Raw genomic sequence first — 24,537 nt, 5'->3', positions numbered from 1 at the left:
ATATCTTTAGTAGAGAGAGTACTGGATGTGCAATAGTGCATTGAGTCTGATACTTTCAAGTTTAAGATCATGATCCAAGAAAGACTACTCACCAGAAGGAGGATACTCTCCACAGTTAGTTCCGTCTATGATCCTTTAGGAATTTTGTGTCCAGTAGTGCCATCTGCTAAGAAGACCCTACAAGATCTATGTAAGAAAGGGCTTAGCTGGGATGACATTATACCAACGTCAGTTGCTCATGAGTGGTCAAGCTGGCTGGAAGAACTCTGCCCAGTTGGAAGACTTCAATGCTGTTAGGTGTTTGAAACTTTTGGATTTGCTGCACTGTTACAACTCTTTACAAACACAAACAAAACAGCTATGGAGCAGTGACATACCTATTGTTGAACAACACACATTCTCTGGTACACAGTGCTTCCATCATGGGAAAATCTAGGGCAGCTCCATTGAAGTCAGTTTGCATCCCTTGTATGGAGCTCATTGCTACAAAATGGCAAGCCCTATTGTGGAGGAAGGAATTGTCGTGCAGCTTCAGTACTCAGTGTTTTTGACTGATAGTATTTCCGTGCTGAAGTATATCAAGAATGAAATTTCCAGGTTCCGAATCTTTGTTGCAAACGGAGTTTCAGAAATTCTTAAGGTCTCATAAGCACCTCAATGGAGGGGTGTAAACACTTCGAGTTACCTGACAGACGTGGCCTCTCAAGGGTGGAAGGTGAAAGCATTCCTGAAGAACGAGATGTGAGTGTTGGGGTTTCAGTATCTTCTTCAGCCTGAAAGCAAATAGCATGTGAATCCCAATTGTTGAGGTGAACTTCTGCTAGATGATACAGAAGCCAAGAGGAGTGTTACAATAAATGCCATGCAGACTGAAGAAGAGGCGGATCAGGTTACATATATAATCCATCACTTTTCATCTTGGACCTGTTTGAGAAAGGCAGTGGCCTAGATTCTAAGGCTTAAGAACCTGCTCTTGCTTCTTAGTTAAAAGAAAAAGAAAATGAACATCGCTCTTGGCTTGTCTGACTTGGATAACAAAACAAGGGTTTTTTTTGGAGAGAGGGATTGAGAAGGCCGAAGGTCAGATCAGCCATGTTCCAAAGGGAAGACATTTATGCTTATTGTAGATGGAGCAGGGCAAATACATGTCAAATTTATCTTGGAAGTGGTGGGTCAAGGAGTATTTACCACAGCTGTCAGAAATGGTCAGGTATAAAGCACAATTTCTTGCCCGGAAACATAGTGCTTTTAGTTGACGGCACAGTGCCTAGCAGCTCATGGATTGTGGGAAGAGTCATTCAAGTCTTTGCAGACAGAAGAGGATTTGTGCAGCAGGTGCGCATGAAGACCAAGACCAGCTGTCTGGACAGGCCTATAACCAAGATCTGTCTTCTACAGGAAGCAGAGGTTTGTGGAGCTACAGCTCTAGAAGCTTCATGATTTTGACTTGATAGAGAATGTGGTAAAGATCACTCTACTGGGTTAAACGCTGGTAACCTGTAGCCTAGATGACTGTTATGTGACATGTCTGGAAGAAGAAAGAGGACATTTGCATAAATGTTAAGATGTTTGTCCTTGAAGATTCCATGGCTCCTATTTTAGTAGTACGTAGTTGAAATGATTATAGTGTAACATTTAAGGTGTTAGGATATAGGAGCCTTTATTATATTTTTGTCCAATGGAGCCATGCAGCTATTTTCTGTCTGGATTGTAGTTTGTGGTGCTTTTATTATGGTAATCTATCACATAAATTGGGGTGTGGTAGAACAAGTGAGTATTCTCATTTTGCATTCTTGTTTTATTAGTTGTTTAGTCTAGTGGAGAGCGAATAAGCCATGGGGAATGATACTTTTTGACTGCTTATTTGCTATTTGACTGCTTATTACGCTATAAGATCACTAATTAGACTATTATATTGCAGGTTTAATTTTGTTTTTATTGTTACAAGATCATTCATCTTTGCTGGTTTAATAATAAAGGATTGAACATACATTTTCAGTTTGGAAATTTGTTATTTGGAAGCATGTCTTACAGTTTATAGGTAATAAGAGTTTATAGCTAAGCATGGAGTGTTGTGGATTTTATATTTCATTAATATTTGAATAATATTATAAATATATTGTTGATTAAGCATTCTTTATTTGTTTAAATAATTCATTATAGGTTATGTGTAAAAGTATGTAAATGGCATACATCAATGTACCACCATGTCATATATGCATGCATCGCTTAAAGTACAAATTAAACATACACAAATTATCTCTCAGGTTCTTGTTCTTCTTTTTAATTCGTTATTATATTTTGGAGTTACAAAACAGAACACCAGCATTTTCTGTTTATATGACTTCTTCTGTCTTTCAGACCTTAATCTGTAATTGTGTAGATATTGAGAATTTTTCTGAGGATGAAAATTGTACTGAAAGTTGCAGCTTTGATATGAAAATATAATGGATTCTGGTTAATTGGGACACATCAGATAAGTATAATTTGCCCCAATTAGCTGAAGTTTTATGGAAATAGTTTAATGAAGATGAACTACATTTACTTGAGTAAATTATGTATTTAAATGAAATACAGAACAAATTAGAACACTATCAATAATACTACAGAACTATAAAGCTGTCTATTATTTCCTAATAGTTATCGATGGAGGAATTTATACAGATTACACTGCTGTGTTTTTTTGATTGACTGTAAATGAACAAAATCAGGGCAGACACCTTGTGCAGATAATGGACTGCCTTCATTGCCTTCCTCTATGAAGTAGTGTCAAAAATCACTGCTTTTTAATTTGGTGTGATCACCCCAAATGAATCACATAACATAAGCTTATGCAACTGATTCTATTTAAAAACTGTTTGCTCTAAGCATAATTTAGGGTCTAACAGCAGCACAAGTGCATGCAACTGATGCTAGTTAGAGACTGTTTGGCAATAGTCTCCAACCTCAAATAATTTAATTTAAATTTATTTAGAAATACAGCCCTTCTGACTATTTGAATTGCACCATACAGGAAGCCCCTGATTTTAACCTGAGCCTGGTCACAGGACAGTTTACAAAGAACAATTAACCTAATAACCAGTGCATATTTGGAATGTGGGAGAAAACTAGAGCACCTGGAGAAACCAACGCATTCCACAGGGATGTTTACAGACCCTTACAGATGATGTTGGAATTCAACTCAGAACTCCGACACCCTGAGGTGTAATAGTGTCACGCTAACTTTTACCTTACCGTGCCCATAGTGTCCCAAATAAAAAAAGGAAATTCCACCTAATTTCTTGATTAGTTTTTGTTCTTTAAGAGTTGTCCCAGATAGATGGCTGGCCAAATAACCAATGGCAAAGTTAACTGGAATCCATTGTATTGCCGAAGGGGGATTGGCTTGAAACGTTAATTCTGTTTCTTCTGAATAAAGCTAAAGTGTGACCAATTTTCCATTACACGTTATGCAAATGTAAATTAATGATTAGCTGAGATATTCAAATGCAATTGAGGAATGCCTAAAGTTGATAAATTCAGCAGATTTAATTTTCATTGTCCTTGAAATATTCTTCTTACATTGTTCACTGTCATATGTTCTTTTCTATTTCTTTGCAGTTTGGGAGGATTTTAATAAAGAAATGCACAGACCTGACTACGATAACTGAGAGGTACGTTTCTGTTTTCTACAGTCTGCATTCCAAGTCTCTACTTTGAAATCTCTCATTGTTTGACTTCTTGAATATAATTTTTTTGCTTTGTTTGTACTGCTTTCAAACTTCTGCTGGCAGGTGGAAGACATTATTTTACTAATTAACATATATCAGGCTATATCAGAGACTTAATTTTGTCATAAAAAGGAGTGTAAATAACAGAACCCCTATAAGTTGAATTATTCAGTAACTGTTTCAGAAATTTGCACAAAAGCTCATAAACTCATTTATTTCTTAACAAATATTGAAGTTGGAAAATAGTGGCAAATGGTAACTAATGTTAATCATTATGTGGTTAAAACAAAAGTTACAATATCTGGACCTAGTGTTCACTTTGATTTATCAAACCTCTGCTATGATTTCCAATATAAACCTATGAACAACACTCAAAGCATAAGTTACAAAATCAGAAAGTGCTGGGAAAACTCAACAGGTCAGGCAGCATCTGTGGAAAGAGAAATGTTTCATGCTGAACACTCTTCATCAGAATTCAAACTATTATAGTGATGAAGACATTTGCATTCTATTTAGCCACCCTTTAGACAAACATTTGCAGTGCTCTCATGCTGTTACATCAATTTACAGTGTAAACAAAATCAGAAATATCCTACCCAAAGGAAAATAACAAATCTAACCAATTCATTAGTTATTTATTAAACACAGAAGGAAGACAGAAGGCTAATCAGGTCTATGTTGGTTCCCAGCAATCAATCCCACTTCCCTTCTTTCTTGTGAACAGAGACCCATCCAGTTCCCCTCCGCTACCACCCAACTCCTCCTGATGGAATTGTTCCACATACTCAGCAATCTCTCTTGACTCCTGCCACTTTCTCCATACTCAAGGTGCAACAATGGGCACCGCATGGGCTCCTGCTAAGGCTGCCTTTTCATTAGCTATGTGGAACAGTCCACGTTCAAGGCCTTCCCTGGTAATGCTCCCTAGTTCTTTCTGTGCTACATTGATGGCTGCATTGGTGCTGTTTTATGTGCCCATTCTGAGCTCGTTATTTTCATTAGTTTTGGCCCCAACTTGAACAAGGCCTCCTGGAGCTGTGGGTCAGCAGCACTAACTTTTGCATCACCATGCTTTTCAGTAGTCAACCTCCTCACAAAATGAAACCATCGTCTAACTACAAACTCAGATCAGGTTTAGTTCAAAACCAGTCAACTTAACTCATTTCAGATCTTGCCAGAGTCATTTGACTACAGGTTTAATTATTTATTCAATTAGTGAATAAAGAATATAAGAAATAGAAAATGTGCCAGGCAACTTGGTCCCATGTGCTCTGTTATTGAATACGATCAGATGAAATTTTCCTGCAGTAGTCCTACAGTATATCCCTCAGTTCCTCTTAGGCATCTCTTGCTGACTTGAATGTAATTCATGACTTGGGCTGAGAATTCAAAGGGTTCATTCACTTTGAGATGAAGACATTTCTTCCTGCCTTTTTCTTAAAAGTCTAATTCCTTACATTGAGATTGTGGACCCAGTTCTTGATACATCAGCCAGAGGATATGTCTTCCCTGTCAACATCCATTAGAATATTTTACCTTTGAATAAGATTACTTCCCTTTATTGTAAATTCAAGAGAACAGAACTAATGTAATCTCCTCTCGAAGGACAAATCCACCATTCTAGAAATCAAACTTTAGAGCCTCCACCTCACTCCACTTATGATCAGTGCATCCTTCATTCAGCAGTGAGGACAAATCTGACTATTTTATTTGAAGTGTGGTCTTATTGGGATTTACATACTGTAATTGGAGCAGCAAATCTTTATTACTGCAATCAAATCCTCCTTCTTTAAAGGCCGGTACATCATTTACCTTGCTTGTTGTACCTGAATATTAATATTCAATTATTTGTAAATAATGAATCCAATTTCCTCCAAATACCAACACTTTTCAGTTTTCTCACCATTTAAAAATGCACTGCTTTTCTACTTACTTGACCAGAGTAAATCACCTCTTATGTTTCATCTTCCTTGCCCTTACCTAATAATTCAACCTGTCTTTATCCCACTGTAACCTAGCTGAATGCTGTGTACAGCTTACTCTGCTAGAAAGTTTAATTTCCTCCATCGCCTTTGAATGATGGCACTAAAATTGTGGCAGCATCAGCCCGTTCCAGCATCACGACTACCTTCAAAAGAGCTTTGGATCAGTTCATCAAGCAAAAGTAGCTTCAATGTAGTGTGCAGATAATAATAAAATAATTATATTACATTTGTCAGAGGTCAGTCATCACCAGTATTATCAGCCAATCTTCTTTAGCTGCATTATCCATAAAACTCCTATTGCTTTATCAGGAACAGAGCTGCTGATCCAATGTTAATCAGTATTGAGCTTCATTTACAATAAGTAATGAAGTGGCCTACAGCAGGACTTGTATAACATCCAGCTTGACTAGATATGGCAAACTCGCTGGAGTTTAGAAGAATGAGGGAGGATTCTCATCGAATGTTGTAAGGTCTGGATAGAGTGGCTTTATAGAGGATGTTTCCAATAGTGGGTGAGTGTAGGACCAGAGGGTACATCCCCAGCATTGAAGGATGTCCCTTTAGTATAGAGATGAGGAGGAATTTCTTTAGCAAGAGGGTGGTGGGTATGTGGAATTTATTGCCATAGGCAACTGTGGAGGCCAAGTTACAAGGTATATTGAAAGCAGAGGTTGATAGGTTCTTGACTAGTAAGGGTGTCAGAGGTTACTGGGAGAAGGCTGGAGAATGAGGTGGAGACGGATAATAAATCAGCCATGATCAAATGGTTGCACAAACTCAATGGGCTGAATGGCCTAATTCTGCTCTTATGTCTTATGTTCCAAAACAATTAATGCTCATCTCAATCAAAAGAATATCCTTGCGTTAGCCTTCAACGATACTGCTATCTCCAAAACTACACTCCAGTAGAGCTTATAGTCATTAGATAAGCAAAGAAATTGCTGCAATTTTTCACCAATTCCAGTAGCATTTTGAACACTTAATGTATTGTGTCAATGAACTGATCTATCAGTTATTTTCTGAATTCAGTTTTCTAACATCCACAGTACTGTACATCTTGCATTCATTATTGATCAGAAGCTTAATTCAACTAATTACATAGAATACAGTCTGGTTAACATTATTGATCAAAAGCTTAACTGATCTGATCACAAATCATACCAGTTAGTCAGTGAAAGGAGCTAAACCTCGAGCCATCTCTGGATAAATCAAAATTTTATTGCAATGTTTGCAAGCATGGAATGCATCTGACTCGAAATTCAAATTAAAACTGAACTGTTAGTAAAAAAATATTGAAGACACATACAGTGACGTGAAAATATACCATCTGGTTCCAATGTACCACCCAAGGATAATGATGCCACAAAGATTCTTTGGAATATGAACAGTGATGAAGGTGCAAAGGGGCTTCATGAGAATATTGCTCATTCACTTAGCTGATCAAGGAAAGTAGAATAGAGTGTGGAAAATTAAGCCTCTATTTCAATTTTAAAAATTCTGAGTATTTTATGTAGAGAGAAGGAAACATTGGTGTTCTAATTGTGCCTCAGAACATGCGTTTATGCATAAATCTTTGAAAGCCGAAATGCAGATGTATCAGGAATTTGAACGGCAAATGGATTGTTAGTCTTTATTGCAGGAGTATTTGAGTACAAGATAAAGTTTTCTTACTTGAGTCATATAAGATTGAGACTACTCTTGGAGTATTGGAAAGTGATCTCATTAAAACGTATAAAATCGTTCTAAGGATGTTAAATCCTTGAAATTCTCTACTAGGAAGAGCTGAACAGCTTCAGTCATAGTTTTATTCAAACCTGAGGTTGATAGTTTCAATTAGTCAGAAACAAACAGAAATAGAAAGTGAGAAATCACAAAAACACTCACTTGGGAATATTCTTAAGGCCCCCTCCTCATAATAGCTGAAGAGCTGATCAGGAGGCAGAATTTGGAAAGGTGCAAAACAGCTGGTTGTGATCATTAGTGACTTCAGTTTCCCTAATATTGATTGGGACCTCTTTTAGTGTCAAAAGCCTTAGATGGGACAGGATTTGTTTGGTGTTTTCAGGTAGGATTCTTGACACAGTATGTGGGCAGACTGACTAGAGGTGAGGCTATAATGGATCTGGTACTAGGCAATGAATCACATCAGAAGACAGATCTCTTGGTGGGAAGGCATTTTGGGTACAGTGATGACAACTCCCTAATCTTTAGCGTAGCCCTGGACAAGGATAGGAGCAGACAATATGTGAATCTAATTAGTGGATGGGTAATTAGTAAGGTATTAGGCGGCAATTTGGGAGCATAAATTGTGAGCAGATGTTCTTGGAGAAATGCACAGTAGAAATAAGGAGGTTGCTTTGTGAGCACTCGCATGGGGGTCTGGATGGTTTTGCCCCATTGAGATAGTCAGAGAAAGGATGGTAGCATGAAGGAATCGTGGTTTACAAGAGAGGTAGAATATTTAGTCAAGAAGAAGATGGAAACATTCTTAAGGTTCAGGAACCAATACTCAGACAGGGCTCTTAAGAGTTATAAGTTATACAGGAAGGAGCATAAGAGGAACTTAGGAGATGTAGAAGGCCTTAGTGAGCAGGATTGAAAAAAACCCAAAGATATTCTACATGCATGTTTTGAACCGAAAGATAACTAGCGTTGAGAGTAAGACTCCTCAGGGATAAAGGGGAATATATGTACCTGGAGGTAGGGAAGATCCTTACTGAGTACTTTTCTTTAGTGTACACCAAAGAGAAGGACTTTGATAAATTGAAGTCAGCATAGAACAGGCCAATCTGCTGGTGCATGCCAAGGTTGAGAAGGAGGTAATGTTGGAGATTTTTGATAAATATCATGATAGATCATTTCTCGGGGCTAGATATGCCTCAGGTTACCATTGGAAGTGAAGGAAGAAATTGCTGGGACATTGATGATGATCTTCGCTGGCTACAGGAGTAGTACCAGGAGATTGGATGATGGCAAATATTATTTCTTTGTTTTAGAAAGGTAATTATAGAACCAGTGAGTTCTGTATCAGTGGTAGGCAAACTTTTGGAGAGGATTCTTAGTCACAGGATTCACAAGTGCTTGGAGCAACATATTCTGATTAGAATTAGTCAGCATAGCTTTGTGAGGGGAAGGTTGTGCCTCATGATCTTGATTGACTTCTTCAAGGAAGTGACAAAACAAATTGATGAGGGTAGAGTGAAGAGTGTGGTGTATATGGATTTTAGTAAAGCTTTTAGTAAAGATTCCTCATGGTAAGCACATCCACAAAATCATGAGACATATGATCCAGAGAAAGTTGGCTGTTGGATTCAGAATTGACTTGCCCACAGAAGGCAGTGGTTGGTGGTAGATAAAGCATATTCTCCCAAGGTTCATGACTACTTGTACTCTGTGGGCATGTGTTCAGGGACGCCTCTGTTTGTGATTTTTAGAAATGACTTGGATGAGAAAGTGAAAGTGTGGTTAGTAAGTTTACAGACAACATGAGGGTTGGGAGTGTTTTGGGTAGTGTAGAAAGTTGGGATAGGTTACAACAAGATATGGACAGGATAGAAAGCTGTGCAGAGAAGTAGCAGATGGAGTTTCGTTTGGAAAAATGTGAACTGATACACTTTGGAAGATTGAACTTGAATGTGGAGTAGAAAATTAATGGTAGGATTCTTAACAGTGTAGTGGAATAGAGAGGTCTTGGTGTCCAAGCCCATTGATCCTTCAAAGTTGCCATGCCAGTTGGTAGAATAGTTAAGGTGTTGTCTGGTGTGTTGGCCTTTGGAGTAAAGAGAATGCGAGGTGACTTGATAGAGACGTATAAGATTATAAGAGGAATAGAGAGAGAGGACCTCTTGCACCTTTTCCCATGGTGGCACTGGCCAGGACCAGAGGATGTCCATTTAAGCTGAGCAGAGGAATATTTAGAGGAGATATCAGAGGTTATTTTTTTTAAACACAGAGTGGATAATGCCTGAAACATACTGCCAGGGGTGATGGTAGAGGCTGATGCAACAGGGACTTTTAGCAGACTCAGATAGGCAGATGGATGTAAGAAAAATCAAAGCTGTGTAAATGGGAAGGGTATAGATTACCATGGCATAGGTTTATTTGGTAGACATAATATTGTGGACCAAAGGGCTTGTATTGTGCTGTACTGCTCTATGTTCTACAATAGATTTCTGAGCCTTTGGCTCATTCCTTACTTCTACTCTTGTAGTTCATGGGATGAATTGACCTGTGCACTGCACTAAGCTCCTCTGCAGTCATTAGTTGAAGAGCAGCATGACCTGGCTCAATATATAAAAGCAAATATTATTAGTATAGCAATCAAGCCTTTTTGTCCAGACATGAATATTAACCGAAGCACTAAGATGAAGTAGAATCACCTGCAACAGTTCTGATTAAGTTGTTTACATTATTTGAAAGAAATAATTGGAAACTGCCTTATAGTGACAACAATTTGCTAGAGGATCTTAGCAGGTCAATATGCATCTGTGGGGGGAAATGGAGCTGTCAACGTTCTGGGTCACAATTCTGCATCAGGTCTGATGCGGGGTTTTGACCTGAAATCTCAACACTTCTTTTCCTCCCACTGATGCTGCTTGACCCATTCAGTTCACACAGCAGAAATTATGTTGCTCCCAATTCCAGCATTTGCAATTTCTTGGGCTGCCCTAAAGTAACAAAATGGAGAGAACTTTGAAAGAGGCAAATGAGTGTAACTATTTAAAGATGTACTTAGAGCTACACAGTGAATTTATTGCAGTGAAGCGAAAGAAAATTGAGTAACTTAATTGATTTGTTATTGTTTAAGCTGAGAAAATAGAGGTAGTTTTCCTGTCCTGCTGTCAGATCGGAAATTAAATTGTAATGTGGTATTTAATTTTTCTTGTATTACTGCTCTGATTTAACACTTGCAAACTCTTTCCTTATAGTTTAGCCTATGATGAAGATGAAACAACATTAGCATCTATGAAAGCTGAGATTGTTAAAACCCTGACATCATTTAGTCAATCTTTCAGTCAGATGGTGGAACTAACTCTAACCCATGAAATAAAGGTCAGTAGCACATGATAAATTATAACTTTTCTATATCTGCTTTTCACTCACAGGCAAGATTGATAAATTCAACTGAAGCACAATTTTGGAGGATTAACTTTTCTTCATTAAGCATTTACCTCTTCTATAATTGAATCCTGATTTAGTCTGCATCAAATGAGAATAAACACTGTTGTCAATAAGGTTATCCAATACTATTGATTTCAATTTTCAATATTTCATGAAACTCACATATATGTATCTAGTTTAGCATGATTATGCTCTCCAGATTCATTCCTTGCGGAATTTAATTATGGCATAAATACTATTATACTATTGATATTGTCCTCTATTTCTGTTATTAGTATGTTGTTTCCCTGAAGCTTCAGGAATTTAGCACACGAAATTATTCAGTTGTAATAATCTTTAATGTGCCAATACGTTTTTAAAGGTGAGAGAATTTGAAGTGAATTCTCAGCATATAACTTTACAAAGTGACAAATCATGCAAACTGTGGTGAACTACATATACCTGTCTGGACACGGCCCCCCTGCTGACTGCTCCTGTGGCTCCTCCCACAGACCCCGGTATAAAGGCGATTGAGGCCTGAGCCCGGCCCTCAGTCTCCAGGATGTAGCATGGTGGTCAATTGCTGCTTGTTCTTTCTTCCAGTCAATAAAAGCCGATATCTCGCCTCACATCTCAGAGAGTTATTGATGGTGCATCACAAACACAGTGCAGTGCTGCACATATATGCATCTTACTCCACTCAGCAAATACACAACTACATTCATTGCTGAAATTACTAAAAAGTATTCAGCATTTATGAATAATATAAACCACTCGGGAATTGCATTTCCGGTCAAACAACCTTCTATCTTGACTTTCTGATGTATGAAACCGATTGAAGAGCAGGCAGAAAGGAGAAGGGGTAACGTTGCTGATGTGTGCAATAATTGGGAAGGATTTGACTTGACAGACCATTATATCAAATAAGAATTATTTTGGATGGAGAGAAGCAAAAGCTACAGCAGAAATTATTGGTAGTAAATTGTCACAAGCCATATATTTTTGTAGGGCAGGTGTATGCATTTATTAAATAGTGAGAAGTTGGGAAACTTTAATGTTCAAAGGGAAAACACAGGGACTTCCAATGAATTCTACACTAATCATTGAAAGCTGAAATGCAAATAGATCAAGCAGATGGAAAGTTGGTCATTGTTGCAAGATGTTGGGTACTGGTGGGATCATGCCTGGAGCACTGAGAAATGATATAGTTGCTATGCAGGGAAAAAATCACGAGCTGTGTTCCAGGTATCACATTAAGACTGTCAAATGAAGAGCGACTGAATAGCCAGGTCTCTAAAGTGCTGAAGTTTAGAAAAGAGAGAAACCACAAACACAATTCTTAGCAGGCTCAACAGGGTATATTCTAAAATAAATCTATTGCCTATGGATTCTAGAACTAATATCACAGTCCCAAAATACAAGCATGCCAATTAGTAGCAAAATAAGGAGAAATTTCTTCATTATAAAATGCAAAGAATGTAAAGAATTCTCTATATTGGGAGGTGGTGTTGGCTCTGTCCTTTAAAGCTAAGTGATAGGCCACTGGATGTTGAAGGAATCAAGGGAATACTTTGGTTGAATATCAGCCAGCATTTAACCAAAGCACCTCGATAGAGTGGGTGTGGAGAGGATGTTTCCGATGGTGGGAGAGTCAAAGACCAGAGGACACAAATTCAGAATAGAGGGTCACCCTTTTAGAATGGAGATGAAAAAGAATTTCCTTAGCCGGAGAGAAGCAAATCTGTGGAATTCATTGTCACAGGTGTCTGTGGAGGCCAGGTTATTGGGTATATTTATGGCAGAGGTTGCTAGATTCTGGATTAGTCAGGGCATGAAGGGATACAGGGAGAAGGCAGGAGACTGGGGCTGGGAGGGGAATGGATAAGCCACGTTGAGATGGCAGAGCAGATTTAAGGGGCCAAATAGCCTAATTCTGCTTGTATATCTTATGGTCATATGGAATGGTGGAGCAGGCCTTTGCTACTATTTCCTGCATGTTCTTATATTCAGACTTGAAGATCTATTCTCCCGTTGGTTAGTTTTCCAGTAGGAAACCATTGATATCAATGAAAAATATTTGAAAATTACCACCTTGGTGTTGGGCTTATAAATTATTATTATGCCGGTCTCCTCTCTGAAGCATGGTTAACATTTATTTGTTCAGAAATGTGTAAAGCAAACACACTGAAATGACACAGGGCACAGGAATCAATTTTAACAGATCCACAACACAAGGAGATAAATGTCTTCTGACTTCATTATAGAGCAATCAAAATGGGTGCAAAGGTGGGGAGGGGGGGGGGGGGGGGAAGAGATTTGGTCTCCAGGGCAATAACCAAACACTGAATGAGCATCCTTCAAGAGTTGGTGCAAAATAAGCATCTGATTGTGTCTTTAAAATCAGCAAATGTGGCATTGTGTTGTTAAAGTTTGCCGATTAAATATACCTTTCCAGGTGTGTTACAGGTTCAATCTCTGTACCTGCTATTTCCACCATCATTACTCATTTTATGTCACAGTCTCACTTATTTAATGAAAGTAGGGTTGCCCCTAATAGTAATCCATCATAGTCAACTATCTACTTTGCCATCTCATGTCAAATTATTAATTGATTCACTAATGAAATGGACTCAGACCAGTGGTTGATGATTCACTCCTCATTGTTCACCAGCAATTTATCCAGACCCAATCTAGACTTCTATATGCTATATTCAAATGGCAAGTACAAAAGCATATATTTAAGAACAGTGATCTCAAGAAAAATTACCCTTGAAAAAGAAAGTAGATCTTTGCAAAGTGAGTTCATTTCAACTAACAGGTTACAAATGACCATACACAATATTCTGGAGTGCTTTTACAATATAAATGGCTTTTTCCTGAAGTAAATAGAAGGTGTATTAAAGAAGCTCAGTGTGGAAGAGCCTACAATGCATTGGCTGAGGCATTCACTTCAAATGAACCCCGAGGTGTGTTTTACCAGAACAATTCTTCATTAAACATATGTAGAGGCCTTTAATCCATGGGGTTCTTCTTCCCACCCCACCAAGCTGTATGCAAGCTTAAGTTCAAGTCTCTTGTCATTCAACAGAATAATTTTCCTCTGGATCAATGGCAAAACACAGTACATATAACACACACACACACACACACACACACACACACACACACACACACACACACACACACACACACACACACACACACACACACACACACACACACACACACACACACATCCAACACATAAAGTATAATAAATTAACAAAGAATAAAATATATTCTAGAAGATAGCTATTTAGCAGAAGGTGCATTTACAACACAAATTAAAAAGTAAACAGTATAACAAAACTGGCACTTCATAGGTGATGAGACCTGGGTGGTAGCAGGGAGTCCAATTAAGTGACATAGTGTCCCAAATAAACAAAGGAAATCTCGGCTATTTTCTCAATTAGTTTCTATTCTGTAACAGTTGGCCACAATTAACCAGAATCCACTGCATATGGAAGAAATGTGATCTATGTGATTTTGACCATAGAATAATTGTTAGTGCCAGATGGGGCGGTTTGAGTACCTCAAAATCTGCTGATTTCCTGTGACTTTCTCACATAACATATTCTACTGTTTATAAAGAACCGTGAAAAAATCAAAAATCGTCCAGTGCACTCTGTGGAAATCTGACATTAAAAATAATGTGAAAGGTAGGCAGCATCACTGGCGAAAGAAGCTGGGTTGATGTTTTAAGATGATAATGCTCAAGTAACTCTGACGAAAACTCATTAACTGGAAACTTCTTCGTAGATAGTTCCCGGTCTTCTGAGTGCCTCCATTTTCTGTTCTGTTTCTGAATAATTTAGTACGGAAGTTATAACCTTTTTTATTAGAGAGAAATCAAGCTAAATAGTGACAAGTTTTTCCTACTGTGAATTATACATTACAATGCTAAACATAATGTTTATGTTAAAATAGACAGTTTGGCACTTCATTAGAATGTAGATAATAACTTAGTTTCAAAGTGATTCAATTCAAGAGGTTGCTGTAATCTGTAAGCAATACCATGGTATTTTTTAGTGCCTTGCATTGTCATGGTAAAGCTTAGGCAGAGATCAGAACTTGTTTTAACATTCCTATTTTTAAACCAAGAATGTGGAGAATAAAATCCATTGTTAGAGATGAACTAATCTACATCTTTATTTCTTTACTTAAAGAACGTAGAACCACAGGAACAGGAACTGCAGAAGAACAGGCCCTTCATGATATTTGTACTGACTATGATGCCATTTTAGACTGTACATCTGCCTCTGCATGGGCTAATCCCTTAATTCCCTGTTTGTCCATATGCTGCCTACGTGCCTGTTAAATGTTGAATAAAATTGATGGCAAACTAATAGTCAACAGTAAATCCACATAGCAATAGGATATACATGAGCACCTTGCTGTAAAAAATCAGTCATCTTCTCTACTTATCCATAAGGTACTTACTGTCTGGGTGGAATATTTGTTGGTTTATTTGGAAATTATTCTGTCTTCCTTCTCCTGTCACTTTCACAGTTTGAATCCCCTTTCAGATAAATTTTTGATGTGGGGACCTGAGATGTCAACAGACAGACAATTCAACTACGAAGGACATAAGAGCTCATTCCAGCACTATGTCACCTAACAATGATTGTTGCTTACATTGGAGTATGACTACTGCTGACACTAGAAACAGTTTCCAAATGTGTTGCTCAGGAAATGTGCCAAGGCAAGTTAGTGTCTACATTCCCTCCTACTCTCAGCCAAGGTGTCAGGATGATGCTCTGTTTTTTCATTCTGCTTCCTTTGTCATGGAATGACAATGTCTTCATTGTAGTTTTATCCTCTCAGGTCATTAAGTCCAGAGTGACAGGCTGAAGTCGCTGCATGGTACAGTTCTTATAGTGGGGAATGGGATGACTTAACTTTCTATCAAAATTGCTGTACGTTATCTCCTAGATCAACCTTGTCAAATGAATGGACATATGCCTCTTTGCCAGTATAGCTTTAACACTTGTATCATTCATAGTAATTAGTGTTTTGTCAGTCCATTTATAAATTCCACTGTTCTGCATAGCTGGTTTTGAATCATTCTTTTTTTTCTATGAAGAGGGGAAGGCAATGGATAGGGTCAAGGAAGTATTGTCATTTTGTTGATGAGGTGTTTGCTAGACAGATGGAAAAGCATTCTTCTGATAGTATCAAGAGAGAGGTGCATGACGGAAAATCTCAAAAATGTGTTGTTCTAAGGTAAAAGCAATTGGATAAATATTAAAAATATATGCAGTAGTTATGGGAAAAGAGTGAGGGAACATCCAGGTCCATTCTTCTTCAGAAGTGTTGATTAAAGAAATATTTGTCCTCCTGTCCATATCAGGTTCTATGATTCTAACTACCCATTTGCAAAATCAACAAAGAATCCGATATTTTGCCTAATTACTGTATAACTACAATCAAATTAATTTCAAAATTCAGTGAAGCTCAGCAGAAAGGCATTTGACAGGAGCTACACACTTATATGTCTCCCTGGTGCTTCTTTCTAACTTCCTTGCAGGGCCAGGGAGAACCTAGGTTTCACAAGGAATGTTCATTTTATGGATATGGGCATCTCTGACAAGGGCAGGACTTTTTATGCATGAGAAGGTGTTGGTGAGCTACCACTTGGGAACTGCTGCAGTATTGCTGGTTGCTGTTGGTTCTGGAGTTCCAGTACTTAGATAGTGATGAAGCAAGAATGATGGATTTCTAAATCAGGATAGCTAATAACTGGAGCTAATGTCACTTGCACAGGGAGTTGCACCGGTTGCCTTGAGAGACATTGTGAAAGAAAAATTATTGTTATCCACTACTTTATATTGATCAGGAGACCTTCCAAAAATTTATATCAGTCATGAAAGGACCTTTAGTTTGAAAATGCACCACTTTTCCTTATCATCTGTTTGGTCTGTAGCCATGATCTTCCATCACTGCAAAATTAATTGCAGTTGCTGCTTGTCATCTGATTAGAAGCAGTACAGGTGAGGCCTGAGGGTTCCATTTGCATCAGCTATGTTAGACAGGCTTTCCACTGGACTAGACCATGTTGGCATGATCTGTTGTCTGAACTAAACTTGAGACTTGGGTCTTGTGGTGAAAATTTTGTTACATAAGATCCAAGACATTAAACTTCTATTTCTAATTATTATGTTTTGTGAAACAAATAAAGACAATTGATGAATGATAATTAATGTGAATGCATGTAGCTAAGTAATTAGGTATAATTTTATGATACAGTAGTGTAGTGGTTAGTGTAACACTATTATAGCAGAGCTGTAAGAATAAGGTTCAATTTCCATCCCTGTCTGTAAGAAGGTTGTATATTCTCCCTGTGACCATGTGGGATTCCTCCAGATGCTCTGATTTCCTCCCACATTTCTAAGACGTGTGGGCGTGCTATGTTAGTGCCAGAAGTGGACTGCACTTGTGGGCTGCCAGGAAAATGCTCACTGACTTAGTGCAACAATGCATTTCACTGTATGTTTTGTTATACATGTGACAAATAAAACAAATCTGTAATCTTTCCTTATTTGGTTGATGATCCTAAAGAAAGAGGAAAAATATAATACTTGTTAAAAAGAGTTTAATTATGACGAATAAGAGGAAAGGATATATTACGACACATTTAAAAGCAACAAACCTTTTCTACAATTATCTGCTTCAGAAAGGAATTCTCTTCCATCCATTACCTTGTTTCTTTTTCGCAGTTGAAATTATTGAATCTTTGACACCTACAGCTTAATCTGTTCAGCAGAAATAATTCATTTATTTCCTTAAGAAAACATAAATATTGTGTAAGCTGCTTAAATTCCAGCATGGCCTGTGAATTCCCTACAGATAGAATGTGAATTATAAGCTTCAGTGAATATTGGATATTTCTATAAGGAATTAATTTACATTAATGTCTAGTTTTTGTTCAGATTGGAATCACTTAATAATCATTCTTCCTTTATTTTTAGCAAGATGTTCTTGAGTTTCATATAGTTGAGTAAATTAATTTTAATCCTTTTTACAGTCTAGACAAATGCCTCTTCCCAGATTTATAGGTGTGTGCTGCTATTTTATTTTCTTTATAGTTTGACCATAGGGTTTTGAATTATAATGGCTTAAGAACAGATTTTGAACTGGAAATGTGTCTCTATAATATAGAAAATTTATAGGACTAATTCTGCCATTTTAGCAGGGAGAGCTGTGCCTAAATATTGCAGGTCATAGTACCACTAGTTCACTGACTTCTTATCAGCCAGCCTGACCTGCTCTGAATGAAGTTTCTGCTCAATCAATGCCTGTATACACAAGAAACTATGAGCAGGTAAAGGCCAACAGGACTTTTAACCTTGCCTTGCCATTTAATATGATCATAGCTGATCTATGCTTGCCTCAACTTCTCTTCTGTGTGTGTTCTCCAAGCTTCTTTACTCTTGGATCTACCAAATATTTATCCACCTCCATTTAATCAGAATCAGATTAAATATTAGTAGCATATGTCATGAAATATGTTATTTTGTGGCAGTAGTACTTTTCAATATGTAATAAAAACTCTAAATTACATTATATATAACTATATAATAAAAGATTAATGAGTAGTGCAAAAGAGAGGGAAAATACTGAGGTAATGTTCATGGGTTCATTGTCCATTTAGAAATTTGATGATGGAGGGGAAGAAGCTGTTCCTGAAATATTGAGTGTCTCTCTTCAGGCTCCTGTACCACCTACTTGATGGTAGGAATGAAAAGAGGGCATGTCCTGGGTGATGGGGGGGCGGGGGTCATTAATTATGGATAGCACCTTTTTGAGGCATCCCCTTTTGAAGGTTTCCTGGATGCTCGGGAGGCTAATGCCCACGATGGAGCTGGCTGAGCACAAACATTCTGCAGAAAATACCTCTAATGATCCAAGTATCAAAGTAGAGTCCAAACATTCCTGCCTTTGACTCTAAATCAGAACTTTATAACCTTTGTGGAAATTTATTAATTTTGTACAGGAAATGCTGCATGAATGCAGATGCTAACCAATAATTCTGCATAGATACTCAACCTGTCTGTTCAAATGGTTATTACATTTCTTTTAGCACTAATTAAGTAACAAGTATTTCATTCGGTATGTTGATAGCTGTTCTCTGCCAGTGCAGTTACTTTATTGATCAGTTACTTACTATATTAATTAAGTTGTACTTATGGGGTCGTAGAATGGTAGTTTTCTGAATACAGAGTAACTATTGCTACATTATAAATAGCTGATTGTTTTTGTAAGCTTTAATACCAGAGGCAACACTTCTACACTTTCCATCAATATTGGAAAAATAATTGGAAGCAGTTGATAGGGAAAGGACAATATATTTCCAACGTACACCAACCAAATGTGATCTTAACAGCTTCAATTCGATGTAAGAGTAACATGACTATATCATGAATAACTTAATTTGCTTTATCGTTCCAATAAAGGTGAATATGGTATGTTCAAGCCATAATCTCACTCTAGTTTCCCTTCCGTTATCCTTTGCTTGCCTCCTCCTTGCACATGCTATGACATTTGTCTAATCACCGCCCAGTTGCAAGTAATAGAATTAACATGCTTGAGACACATAATGAATTAAATATTGGCACACTGACTGAAGTTGCAAGAAAGTGAACTTGTACATAAACATCAGTAAGCTGATTAGCCAAACTCCAAGTGACAGGAATTCAATTGAGGGAAGATTTTTGAATGTGGTTGTTCCAAAGACACAGTCCTCTGTTCTGACAGTAGGCAAATATTAGCCAGGGATGGTCATCATAATATGGGCTGCTTTCTATACAGGGCATCTTTTAAAATCACAGAGTTCACAGGTGCCTGCAGTAGATCTGAGAAAGCAGTTGGGCATCAATATCAGGAATACCCTTCCTGTGAGGAAGAGAGGATGCTGAATGAACTTCACTGCAGTGGTGCATCACTTTAAAAAAAAGTTTCATGATTAAAAGCATTGAAGAACAACTTAACAAAGCCCAAGTGAACAATTGTTACATACCCAAATTGAGCTTTTTAGTGCTTGTTAGCAGGTCTCTTAAAGCAAGGGTTTCTAATGACTTGTACCATGAGCTATGTGGAGCAATTCTCAAGTGTGTGCTTGTAAAAGCAAACCTCTTCTGCCTTCTGTGAATATGGGCAGAATCACAGCCCCATTATCATTTATCCAAATTTGGAACAAAAATGTATTGGATTAGGAAAATTTATGATTGCATAAATCATGATGATTAAATACAGCAGTTTACCTTCCTCCCACAAGTAAAAATAAGAATCTAATAATTCTCTTTGTAGCTCAGTTTACGCAGTATGTAAAGGAAAAATCTGAATTCTATCTGTCAGATTATATGAAATACTTTATTTAATGACAGCAAGTAAGGTGATGGCAAACCAATAATGTTGCTAACTTGCCTGTCAAGCATTGTTGTGGACTTCATTTTCTGATGGGGTTAGCTACCTGAATGTATTAGAAATACTTTTCTTTAATGCAATCTTTTATTGAATACAAATATACATAAACATTGAAAATGATTTAAGAAAATCTACAACAAAATTGTTCATAGGAAAGCTAGGAAGAAGTTTTCTTGGTCTAGTTGCTTGCTTCAAAGAACACTCCTACATAAGTGTAAAGCATACATGGGTGATTACAGCTATGCATTCAACATTTTCAAGGTTAACTAAGAAAAATATTTACAACTGTATTTCACAATTAACAAATGTTTCATATTTATACAAAAGATTGGTATAAATAATTGTTTGCCATCTGTTTTTCCCCACTTATTTGGCAACAACACTTTTCCCACAGACTCTATTTAAATTGGATTTGAATATTGTCAGGTTTTTTATATATAGTGCAAACTTGATTCTTGAGCTGAGACCAAAAGTTTCTAGTCAACCAAAAAAAAACAAATTCAGGAGATTAGATCTGTTTTTTTTCTGATAGGTGAGTAATCAATTTATCAGATATAATACAAATGCATCGTTGCTTTAACTTCAGTGTTACAAAGTGAAATTGTACCGCTTTGATTTTTTGAAACCAGCCAGCATATTGTGCAGCTTAGTATTGGATTTTTTAAAAATAATTTTCAATGTTCATGCATATTCTGCAGCTTAGTATTGGAAAAAGGCAGTTATTTCACAGGATAATCAAAGAGCCTATTTGCACCACAACCAGAATTGTTTTTGTGTGATTTCTAATCTCATGTCATCTGACCATGTCATCTCATATCAACCACATTAAAAATATAAAGTGAAATGGATTTAGGCTCACAGATGAAGGCTGAGAAACTTTCAAAAATAATTAACTATTCTGTTTGTTATTATTATGTGGTAAACACATTGTATTGTATGTTAAAACAGTTCTATAAGCTTTTTCATGCTTCTGTACTCCCACACTGATTTTTCTAACCAGATTATCAGGAAAACGCTTCAGAAAAATCAGATTATCAGAAAATCTCTGAAACACCAGCTGAGTCTTTACTCTATTCCTGTTGAGAACTCACAAGGCCACTATAAATGACTCATGTTTAATCATCGTATTTTTATAAATTTTCAGATTGGATTGGAGTGCATCAGCTTCAGTTGGTTTGCAATCATCTAGAACCGCTGTCAGGCTCATCCTATAGGTTAAAAAACACACCAACTCCATTTGTTTGCTAATAAATGCTTACTTAAGCCATTCTCCCCTCTTGCTTCTATTAACCAGTGTAACGTTTGCCCATTTTGTACTGGCAATTGGTGGGGAATTTTGCCTAGAGGGCAACAGATGATGATGCTTTATTTTTAACAGGAAATGTATTTTTTGCCCTACAGTTACAATAAAGAGTAACTATATATTTAATCCTTTTAGCCTTATCTAATTACTAATGAACAATAAGATTTACATGCTCCCAGTATTTTGCCCTTGTGCATGAATGGCTTAAGCTAACCAAAGTGCAGTCAAGAAGCACAAGTTTATTCAATCAACTTTTATGATGGCATTGTACAACATCATTGCCCTCTCTGTTTGACACCTGTTTAAAGCTGATAGAAAAACAGTCACTTCCAAAAATTCTTACCTAGCTCTTCCTGGGGGTAAAGTTTGATGATCTTCTTTTATTCAATAATAAATGCCTGCTTAAACCTCAAGAAATGAGAAGAACCGAAGGCTGTATTGGCTCAAGCTGGCAAAACTGAGATTAGCTTCAACTTCACAAAGCAGCAAAATAAGTCAAAAAACATGCCCTGATTTCTTGGACCTTGGCTGACTATAGTTATAAAGTGTGAGCAGTCATACTCACTATTTAGGGTCCTTTATTATTATTATTCATTATTTGGTACTTGTGAAGAGCCAATCATGATAGTAAAGCTTAGACTAAGAGGAAAAATAAATTGGAAGTGTAATAACACACGTTAAGATTAATTTGAGTACGAAGGATCTCTATGTCCAGAGACTGAGTATAGGTGCTGGTATAGGTGGACAACAAAGTCGTTGCAATGATACACCAATGATTACTTAATGAACAGGCTTGCCAAGATTATTTAGTAAATGACAATATGCTCCTTGGCATGAGTAACAGTTTGCTGTGAATTGGAGTACGATGGGCTATCTGTTGTAAGCCTTAATTGGCCTGGAATTTGGAGGTATGTTAACCATTGTGGAGACAAACTTGATCTACGATTGGGTAATCAGAATGACATCTAGATTTTTTCTTCATGATCAGGTGGAGACCTCCAGATCAATTTGTCAAAGGACCATAAAGTAGAGTGTTGTCAATCAATTTGATTTAACTGTTGGGTAATGGACTGAATGGAAGGGTGTGAGGTGTTTCATATAGCAATAATAGGTGTGGTGGGGTTTGGAAGCTGAGTTCTTGATTGTGACATGTGGGCTGTCCATTGGACAAACGATCAGTTAAGGAATTAAGAAGATTTTAGGGGGTTCAATAATCATGATAATGGAAGAGGCTAGAGATCAGGATTATCATCAGGGGCCTTGGGGTGACAGAGGACTGGGAGGCAAAATCATGTTCAGAATCTGGACTTTCAAAGAGTTGGTTACTGGACAATGGCTGGATAGGAACGTTAGTGCCATTGTGGGGTGAGTCCAAAGGACGGTGTAACCCTGTCACGAGTGCCAGAATAAAAGAAACATTACGTGTAAACTGATGTACTGACATCATTTGAAGCAGATCTAACGTGCAGATACTATATGTGCTGAAGAATGTTAGTTATTACAAAATGCAACCTAGATGACTTCTTTCACATGTCATTCTGTCCAAAGGTCACTTTTAATTGCAGATGCTGAAATAAACATCACTGAGAAACCTCAGTTCCCAGGGAATAGTTTTGTTGCAGCAAGCAGAAGTGATGAGTGTGGAACTTGGTCTTTTCTGAATGTTAACACTGCAATTAAACAGTTCAAGCACACAGCATAGTTAGTATCTGTGTGAAGCTGGAAGTCACACATTGATGTCACACCATTACATTTAAAGGAGAAAATGGCTCATAGTTATTATCACATTGTCTTATTTTGCAGAGCCTGGTGAATCAGTTAGATACAGCAACCAACCTCTACAGCATCGAAGCACCAATCAGTAGCCTCATTGAACTTACACAGGAAGGTGCGCACATATGCCAAATCATAGCCAAGGTAAAGAGAAATTCGTTTCTATCAGGGTTTTTAAAGAATACAGAACAAGCCTATGGCAGAAATGTTATTTATTATGATGTGTTTTTCTAATTGACTTACATGGTAGAAAATTTACAAAATCTAGTTTGCAAATTAAAGAGGTGCTTCATTGTATTGTTACTAACTTTATTTCTACCCTAATAACTGTTACTTCCCTTTATTGCCACTCTCTATTTATTCTGAGCTTCTCATTTTGCCTCTCAATTATTAAATGTGTTAATTTGTTCAAAATACTTTACCTCCGACAACAACAGGCCTCTGGTTTCTTACTAAATTTCCTTTTCATCAGATGTACAGTAGGCATGGATAGTATTGTTGGAACTTTTGTTTCCAAACCTTCTAATCAGTTACCGACATTTCATCAAAAACCGAGATTTGCTCTAATCTTCTGTTGAGACTGCATGTACCGGTTGAATCAACACTGAGGAAAGTCTCTTCATATAAGTTGACTGACTACATTTGCAATGTCTAATCAAGTAAATGTCCAGAAGTCCACATTCAGAGTGGATATTATTTTAACAACTTGGTCGTGTACATAGAAGATATGATAAATAAGTTTGAATATGATGCAAAAATTAGTGGAGTTGTGGATAGCAAGGAAGCTTGTCTCAGACTGAAGCCACGTTTAGGTCATTTAAAAAGTTTGGTGGAACACTGGCAGATGGAATTTACTTTCAACAAATGTGAGCCGACACGTTATTGGAAGTCAAATATCAGCAGTACCTATATGGTAAATGGCAGGTACAACAAGGAGACCAAGGAGGCCAAATTCATTGTACCTGAAAAAGGCAACACAGGTGAACAGATGTTGCAAGTTTATAAAATACTGGTTAAGTCAACCTGTATACAGTTGTGGTTGTCACACAATAGGAAGCATGTGATTGTGGTGGAGGAGATGCCGAGGAAATTCACCAGAATGTTGCCTGGTTTAAAAGACTTTAGTCATGGCTTGATTTGTTTTCTCCTGAGGGAAAGAAATTGGGAGGTTATCTGATAGGTTCATATAATTCTGAGAGGATTA

The 24,537-nt window shown here is 37.3% G+C and overlaps 1 protein-coding gene across 1 annotated transcript in view; it reads left to right on the top strand.

Moving 5' to 3' along the window:
- LOC140729577 (protein inscuteable homolog) overlaps nucleotides 1-24,537 on the top strand; it is a 405,000-nt gene that overhangs the window by 213,734 nt on the left and 166,729 nt on the right. Inside the window, exons 5-7 of the mRNA XM_073049495.1 lie at nucleotides 3,601-3,653; nucleotides 10,624-10,747; nucleotides 23,364-23,477. Coding sequence (XP_072905596.1) covers nucleotides 3,601-3,653; nucleotides 10,624-10,747; nucleotides 23,364-23,477 — 291 coding nt within the window. The remainder of the gene's footprint in view (nucleotides 1-3,600; nucleotides 3,654-10,623; nucleotides 10,748-23,363; nucleotides 23,478-24,537) is intronic.

Source organism: Hemitrygon akajei, chromosome 6 (genome assembly GCF_048418815.1).
Source record: "Hemitrygon akajei chromosome 6, sHemAka1.3, whole genome shotgun sequence".
In the NCBI taxonomy this organism is placed as follows: Eukaryota; Metazoa; Chordata; class Chondrichthyes; order Myliobatiformes; family Dasyatidae; genus Hemitrygon; species Hemitrygon akajei.
Note: the sequence above shows the minus strand (reverse complement) of the source record. Positions and strands in the feature narration are given on the sequence as shown.